General features: G+C 26.9%; 1 protein-coding gene across 1 annotated transcript; it reads right to left on the bottom strand.

Moving 5' to 3' along the window:
* Positions 1-783: 783 nt before the first annotated feature.
* On the bottom strand, positions 784-8946 carry LOC107455901 (insulin-like). Its single transcript, XM_016073629.4, has 3 exons — positions 8835-8946; positions 6100-6292; positions 784-2215 (listed from the first exon to the last, which is right to left on the bottom strand). The coding sequence occupies exons 1-3, from the start codon at positions 8841-8843 to the stop codon at positions 2082-2084; spliced, it is 336 nt and encodes a 111-aa protein (XP_015929115.2). The 5' UTR covers positions 8844-8946; the 3' UTR covers positions 784-2081.
* Positions 8947-9353: the final 407 nt, after the last annotated feature.

The following is a 9353-nucleotide window of genomic DNA, read 5'->3' as shown; positions in this document are numbered from 1 at the left end:
TTTCTTTATATTTTATGTAATTATGTAATATATTATTTTATGTAATATATTTTATGTATATAAATCAAAAAGTGCACTGCCTTACGAAATTTTAAGTACAAAAACCATTTCAACTGAAACCAAAATCTTTATAAGAATATTTAATTTTTGTATCAATTTATTGATGTAAATCGAATATTTAATTAAGAAAATTCCTTCTAAGTGCCTCTCCATTTTGAAAATATCCCAAATATATATTTCATTAATAGAATGAAATATAGGACTTAGAATGAGAATATATATATATATATATATATATATTCTCATTATATATTTCATTCCGTTTTATTAAAATAATTTCAAATAAGTAATTTCTTATTTTCTGGTGCTGAACATTTTTAAAAAAGTACAAATAAAAACCAATAACTATGCTTTCGTTACTTTTTATTACACGTGACAATGAAAACTATAAATATTGTAATACAACATGCTAAAAATAAATATTAATACTCAAAGTAGGTTCACAATCTATAATGTGAAATATCTTCGGGTAAAAAATTAAAAATCATTGACTTCTTTTGTTCAGCTGACAGAGTTTCTGGTTTTATGCACAGAAGTTTTGTTTTGAACTTTTCCGTTCCTGTGTCACATAAAACTGAGCAATCATTCGAAATTTTATAGTCGGTTATTGATATCTGGGGACCTATTATTTAAAGTTATAGTTCCAACGTTGATTTCGTAACCTTAAGGAGATTGATTCATGCATAATATTTTACATGAAAATAAAAATTTTAAAAATTTGTCAGTCTCTCGAAATCACAGAATATATTTACATGGAGAAAAAATTCTGGTAAATTTACTGCACTTTACGGAAATGTCATTTTTGGTAAAAAGAATTCTGCTTACGAAATAAAAAGATATAGTATTTATAAACGATTCATTTGGTAAGTTTTTCGTTCATATGGTAACGGCTAGCCGGAAGTTCTGGTTTTCAAAATTATAGTTCTTTATACCAATTATTTAGTGAAAAATGCAAATCTGAAAAATAGATTTTACCGAATAAATGGTTTTTAAGCCATGTTCTTAGAAATCATGATATAATTACCGAAATAATAACCGATTTTTGATTGCTACGTTTTATCACACATTATAACATCATATTTTATGGTTAATTTAACCAAAATAATTACCGAAGAGCTTCGGTAAAACTTACATATAGCTGGAAACGCGTTATATTTTACAGTATTCTGGTAGTTTTGGCGATAAATTTTTTTCCACTGTAGTATATGCTCATTTAATTATTATTATTTCTTGCGAAGTTGTATTCGAGAAATGAAGGAAAGCAAGAAAAAAAAAATTGCAAAAAGAATAGGGGACAAAATAATACGACAGGGAGGAGCTGAACATTAAAAAATTCCTTACCAAATTCCGGTAAAAAAAATATTGACACTCTTGGTGCATCCTCCGTAAAATTCATTTTAACGTGAATTACTTTTTTTAGTGTAAAATTTTATACCTTAATTTTTACACTGATATATATTTACTTAGAGTGATTCAGTAATTTTATAGTAAATATTATTTTACATAAAAAATTAGGATGTATCAGATTTTTTGTTTTGGAAAATTTTACGGAAAAAATGGATTTTATGGTAAAAGGTACAGGCACCCTGAGTGCCAGTTCCTTTTATTCCAGCTCTTGAAACACATATTTTGAGTATACTTGATTCTTATTTTATGATTAACATAGTGATTATAAAAGAAGAAAAATAAAATACATTCATCAAATTTTGCCTTACATTGCATTTATTTACAATTTTGTACTTGATTGGTCAGACATAGAGTTTAACTACGCCTTTTCGTTCAGAACGAAAACAAACACTTATCTTTTCCATTTTCACAAACATTAATATTAAATACCGTGCATATATATGATATTTATACAAACAATTATTATTAAACACAGTAGAGATGTGATATGTAGACACACCATTATCATGTGTAAGTTATTAAATTTATTATAAATTCAACTCTAAGCAGAATTAAAAATTATGATAGAAAAATAGTATGGTTAAGTAAGTTAGGCTTTAGATCGATGCTTTATTTTAATTATTCCCGCAGTATGCTTCTAGAGTACTCAGAGTACAGGATCGATGACAGCACTCGGATGCAACTCCTCCAGATCGTACTTGGCGAAGAACATAGCTAAATGCATCTATAGGTTGAAACGTGAAGAGATCTAAATGAAAGAAATTATTTTTATTCATTATATAAAGATATGATGTTTAAAAGGTATTTCTAAAATTCATTAAAAAAATTTAATATTATTGCAAATTCATGGGCCGGAGTAGCCTGGTTGGCAGGACACTGGACTCACGTTCGTTCGAATCCAGCCAGTCGAAGACTCCCCGTGTAGTAAATGGTGACTGGTGCATGCTAAATCTGTCGAGTCACAAAGTGCTCCATGCTCCCATAACAAATTATATCTCATGGGGTACTGAATTGGAGATTAATCGTTCTCTGGTTCAGGTCAAAATTACGATCTGTAGATGGATGGATGCATGTATGAATGGGTCCGCCCGAAAAACTGGTGTGACGAATGGGTGCGTCATAAATCAAATTATTGGCCATAGATGGCGCCACTGGAAAACGATAACAATTGCCTTCCTTGCCCTAATGGCCTACAACAACAACAACAAGAATATTGTAAACTCATATAGTATAGTAAAAATTATCTTCTCGCTGACAAGGGCTCGTTCCTAGGCGGAGGTGGAGCCGGACCAGTAGCCAAGCTTTGGGCAAGATGACCTAGGTACATGTCCAAAGCTTAGAGAAGAAAAAAAAAGTAAAAATTATTAAAAATCTCTGCTGTTAGCGATAATAAAAACTTTAGTAGCAATTGCGATGTACCAAAAAAAAAAAAAAATTCAAATAGTACACGGAGAAAAAACTTCAGTAATGACATTTTTGGTAATAAAAAAAAAAGACCACACACACCATAATTCTGATTAACAAAAGCAAAATTTATGGTTCATATGGTAAAGGTTAACAGAAAATTCTGATTTTCAAAATTATAGTTCTTATTACCACCCATTTAGAAAAATTACGAAACTGAAAACTAAATTTAACCGGATAAATGTTTTTTGCATCAAGGTATCATTATAAAATTACCAAATTTTTCCTTCTTATGCCAAGTTTTCTCAAGCATTATAAAACCATATTTTAATTTTGATATTACCAAGATCATTACCAAAACCCTTCGGTAAAAATTACCGAGCTATTTTATGTTTCCCTAAATCCAGAAACACGGTACATTTTTATGTATTGCAACACTTGAAAACGTCATCAGAGCCTCCCCCTTCCCTTTCCTCTTCTGTTCAGTATGAAAATGTATTACGTCCCTTTCCTCTTCTGTATGAAAATGTATTACGATGCCTTCCCTTTCAATAATATTTTCGCATTTAGATTTCAATATAGATTTCAATATTTCGCATTAGATTTTCAATAATATTTTCGCATTTAAGTCTGTTTTAAAATTTCTACGACACTTACTTTCTTAATACGGCTAATATTACCATATTCCGGTAGATTTTGACTTTTTTTAAAGTATGATGACCGCAATATAAATTAAGTTAATACCGTGTCTATTTTTTTACTCCTTTACACCGCAATGATCAAATCAAACACCTATTTATATTTTAATATTATAAACTTGTCAAACTAATTTGATTAGTTACTTTAAAATTAAAAGTTTTCTTTCAAAATTAAAAAAAAAGAGCTACTCAGAACTGTATAGAACGTATGGAAACTTTTTCATTCATGGGAATCCATGCATGGCTTTAATGGATATAATTTCATCCAGAAATCCGATTATTTCAAGCATTTTAGTGCTCATTGTTTTAAGAAAGAATTTATATTCCAATGTTTGACATAGTTTTCCTCTCTTAAACATAAATGAAGACTCCATCTATTTTCATTCAATATCTTTGGCTCTTTTTATTACAAATTACTCTCATGTACAATAAATTATATATTTTTTTGAAGTTGGAATATCATTGGTCCTAAATCGATAAAATCGCTAAAGTTAATAAATAATATTTAAATTGCTAATCCAAATGAAGAAATTTTTGATATAAAAATAAAATATTGGTGAGGTCAATATATTAAACATTTCTCATAACTGTGTTAAAATCATTAAACACTGTTTAAAAACGTAAATGTAGCTTATAAAAAAGTAAATATAACTTATTTCTCGTTTAATAATTGTAAAACGGTACCTAAATACCTTTGCATTAAAGCACTGCGTAATAACGGAAGATTACGTGGTTACTTTAAAGAAACAACGCTTTTAGAATTAAGCCATTAATTTTGAATAAAAATCAAAATAGAAATAAAAAGCAATAATAGCTGAGTTTAATATTAAGAATGGATGACGGATAAATATTGCTAGCAAGAACCATTAAATGAGGAATAAATATAAAATATATAGTTAAATACCGATAAAAGTTTAATTATTTGGGTACTTGCAACCGAGAAGAAGTGATGTGATTAGTCCTGACCATGTGATTAAAATAAAATTCAATTGGATACCTGCAAGCGACGTCACGCTTGTGTGTTGAACCTGATTGGCTTCTGACTCGACAAATAGCACAATGACGTCACTTGCACGTATCCAATTCCGATGATTTTAAGCTAAGGGAAAGCTAATGGAGTAGTGTTTCTACGTTTACTTATGATCATATCATGTGATCTTTCTGCCTAATAGAAATGCACGAAACTGAAAAACGACGGTAATTTTTTTAATGATATATCGAGAAAAGCGTAGTTTTATGGTAGGTACTTTATTTACTTCGCACTAGAGCTGCACAATAGGCTATTGGCGACGGTCGGGGAAGCATTCTTGGAGGATGATCCAAAGACATGCCATCGCAATTCTTATCCTCCTCAGAGGGGTTTATGATATTTTGTTTTATAATTTAAAATTAGGAATGTATAAAGTATATGATATTTATGGTTGTACCAAATAGTTTAAATGCTTTCATAATATTAATTTATTATGTATAATTTTTTACACTGGTAGTTAATTTCAAAGTAAATTTTATTAGATAAAAAAGATTAATCCTTGCAAAATTACTAAAAGGATATTTTAGTCAATCTTTGCACTATATCTACGCCGATTTGTGCATCATGTCTATGTTTTTGTTTGTGTTGATTTGGGACAAACAGTGTTACTTACAGCTAAGAATTTGAATTTAATGTCATGAAAATAATAGTAAAAAAAACTCAAATTCTAGCATATCAAAACCTGAATTTTAATTTTTAATCGCAATTTTTCCTACAAGTTTTTCATTTTATACATCCGTAGGAGAGAGTTAATATATTTAGAGAAGTAGTATAATTTAGAGTAAACATATTAGTATGTTTCCTCCAATATAGCATAGTTATATAGTATCTGTATAGATATATAGTATCTGTACTCATAGTATAGTTAATACTATATAAAAAACCTTATCATTAACGATGAATAACGCTTATTATTTTTTTTATTTGTCCACAATTTATAATTAACATCTACACTGTAAGAATTTCCGGTTTAAATTAAGGGAAACAGTATCGGTACTCAGGATGCCGGTACTTTTTACCATAAAACCCATTTTTACCGGAATAAGCTGCTGAATAAAAATTTGATACACCATAATTTTTACAGTAATAAAAGTAAAATCATTGAATAACTTTTATTAAATAAATATTACTTAAATAAGAATAACTTTTATTAAATAATTATTTTATTAAATAAATATTTTATTAAATAAATATTTTATTAAATAAATATTTTATTAAATAAATATTTTATTAAATAAATATTTTATTAAATAATTATATATTAATATTAAAGAAAGATTTTACGGTAAAACGACTTTTACGAATAATGCACCCAAAATGCCGATACTTTATACCGTACTTTGATCCAGAATTTTTTACAGTGTAGATAATATAATTTAATTTTTAAGGGGGCAGAAAATTTTGTGATTTCGTGGAATTTTATTTTATGATTTCATCATTTTGTTATTTTTGCCTCTTACATTCAATGTTTCCGATTGTATATTTATTTAAATGGTATACCTGTGATTTCAGACTGCACTTCAGTATTTCGTTTTTGATTTATAGGTTCAGGATAGCCTCCTAATCTTGTACACACATCTCGCAGTAAATTTGCTAGGTTACTTCCACAGGCTCGTACCTGAAGTGCATTATTCATCGACAGAGTAGAATGTAGGATGGTAGCGCACAAAAGCATTGAAATAGGAGCAAGTTTCTAAAAAAATAATAATTTTAATTCAATATATTCAGTAAAAAAACAAATAACTGAGATTTTCAAAAAATGAATTTGAATTTAATTATAAATTGATGAATAAAAGCTTCATGAAAAATTTATAAGGTTTAAATAAATAATTAATAATAATAATAATAATAATAATAATAATAATAATAATAATAATAATAATAATAATAATAATAATAATAAATTATTATATTAATTATTATTAATTATTAATTATTCTTAATTATTATTATTAATTATTATTCTTAATTGTTATTATAAATTATTATTACTAAATATTATTATTAATTATTATTATTAATTATTATTATTACTATTATTATAGGTCTATACTAAATATACTTAAAAATCCGATCGCAAAACTAGCATGCCATGGTGGAGGATGCCGCAAATTAATTTTGGTTTGTAGACAAAAATAAATCAAACATCAACAAAACATAAGCAGATAAAATTAAGATAAATTTTTAAAAAGAATTGTATTAAATTTCAATTTTTTAAGTTACATTTTTATCCTCACTTTTTAAGTTTTAATTATTTAATTGTTAGAGCTTTCTTTCATTTGTTCAATAAATTCATCATTTTAATGCAATGCCACGCGTTCTTGCTTTTTTAATTCTCGCAAACTTACTAAATGCAATATTTGAATGCAAATATTTTACCGCATGCGCGAAAGATAAATAGATACATTTTGGAATTATTTTCATTATGTTGCTGATTAGTACAAAGAAAAGAAAAAGAACAAATTATTTAGAACTTTTCATTCTTCAGATTTATTGACTGTTAGATTTATCGACTCTCAATACCTCAGACACTTCTTTCGATTTCATAGAGTATTTTCAAGTATTTTTGTAAAAGTATAAAATCTACGACTTACACAAATTAAACTGATTTCGGAATTAAAGTCGAATTAAGAGTGTTTCAAGAGCAAAAATTATTTCCGATTCAAACGCTCAACTTAATAAATTTTGAAATTAAAAATTAAATTAAAACATTTTTTAAATTAAAAGTAGTATAAAAATTGTTTCGATAATTAAACATTTTATTTTAAAAAGCATTAAACATCTGACACTAATTTTATAACTATTTAATTAATTTAGATTCGAATTCGTAATAAATAAATAATTATTATAATTTATTATAAACTTTCAGTTGGAGCTGAGAATAAGAAACTGAGATACGGATGCAACAATTTTTTCTACTAAAATTTATTTTCAAAAATATATGCATAACTGTTATGGTAGATTGAAGCTTGTAATGTTTTTATTTATATTATTTATCCAAAGAAATTTATGTAATAATTTTATTGTATCGCTAACTGCGCATTGCTTAAGTAATAAATCAAATATCTTATACTTTAAATATTTTATACATTTTTAAAAATTTCCATGAACTTTTTTTTATTTTTATTATTTTATAAACTTATTTATTATTGTGATTAAAAGCTCACACATGAAATTTTAAAGATGTGAATATAAAAATGTTTAATATATTCATAGATTAAAATCTTGATTCCCTTGACAACTCAAAAGAACATTCAAGCATGTAAACTATGCTAAAATAAAATTTGAATATTTGAATTAAATTTTAAGAAGTGCTTCACACTAGTTTATCGGATCTTCTTTGCTTCAAGATCTAAAAAAGCAAATATTATTTTATACAATACTATAAGATGATCATAAAATTAATATAATTTGTTAACTAATTATCAAGAAATTGAAATTAAGGCAATAAAAGAATTCATAGATGAATAATGTGCATTGGTGAATGATTATTTGTACTGAAATTTACTTCAAAGAGCAAAATCTAATCCTTTGACGTAGATAGGACACGAGTGTCACTTTTATATATTTTTTGCTGACGCTTTAATCACAAGAAAAGTATATTTCGTAGTTTTTAATTGTAAAAAACTGTCTAATAGCTACTGAAACAAATTTGCTAGATTATCGCAATAATTTTTGTAATGAAATCCGTAAAAAGTAGTTATAATTTATTTTTTTAAAATTCAGATTCCAAAAATTTATTAACAATTAATTATTAATTATTATTGATAAATCATTATTTTATAAATTAAAGCAATTTCAATGATGGACAACTATTATTCTTAGATCAAATAATTATGAATAATTGCAATTATGAATAATTGAAAAATCATTGTTTGGAAGTGAGCCGTGTTTTTTTTTAGATTTTACCGGCACCGGTGTTTTATGCTGCATTTCCTAACCATAAATTATTAAAGTGTTGAATCGATACTTTTTCACTAATTTTGATCTAAACTAATACAAAAAGATGAAAAAGTATAAAAAATCTGTTTAACAAAAATTCTGTGTCAAAGGGTAAAAGTTCTAAAACTAATAAGTATGTAACTTTTCTTGGAAAAATGTTCGAAAAAACTTCTTTTTATAAATTAGAATTCGCCTATCAACTAGTTTCTAATTAACTTACTAGAATTGGTTCTGAATTTTAGAAGCCAAAAAGGTTTAAAGCCTATTCGTGCAATTGACTGATTCTAACTTACCTTAACCATTGTGCTGAAATCTGGCAAAGATCTTTAAGGGCTTCGTGTTGCCAGCTCCTTTAGATCTTCAGTTTTATAGTTCCGTTATTCAATTTGTCTGTATACTTTTCTATGACGTCATTCATTTAATTCCCAGAAAATCCTTCTGCATTAAAAAAAAAAATGTCAAACACATTTTGTTCTTTAAAACAAACATTCGGAAATATCTCACCAGAAAATATCAGTCGCTCTTAAGTTCCTGCAGATGACGGAAAATGAAGGATTAGACACCCATGTTGTCATCGATTTGTCCAGACCACAGGTCTGACGTCAGTCCTGGCTAAGATTATCCGGTAGCGTCCGGAAGAAAAATTAAAAACAAAACAAATCATGAAGTTTCTTCGAAACAGTTTGTTTTTAAAAAAAAAAATCGATGAAGCTATAAATCGAAATTCAGTTTCTGTGTCTGAAGGGTTGGAAAAAATATAATTTTTCCCGGGTAATGAAGTTTGGTTTTTGGGATGTTAAGTCCTGTAAGAG

The sequence above is a fragment of the Parasteatoda tepidariorum genome, chromosome 1, assembly GCF_982258835.1.
Source record: "Parasteatoda tepidariorum strain Cologne lab strain chromosome 1, Ptep-v5.0, whole genome shotgun sequence".
NCBI lineage: Eukaryota > Metazoa > Arthropoda > Arachnida > Araneae > Theridiidae > Parasteatoda > Parasteatoda tepidariorum.
The sequence above is the reverse complement of the archived record's forward strand: the minus strand, read 5'-3'. Positions and strand labels throughout refer to the sequence as shown.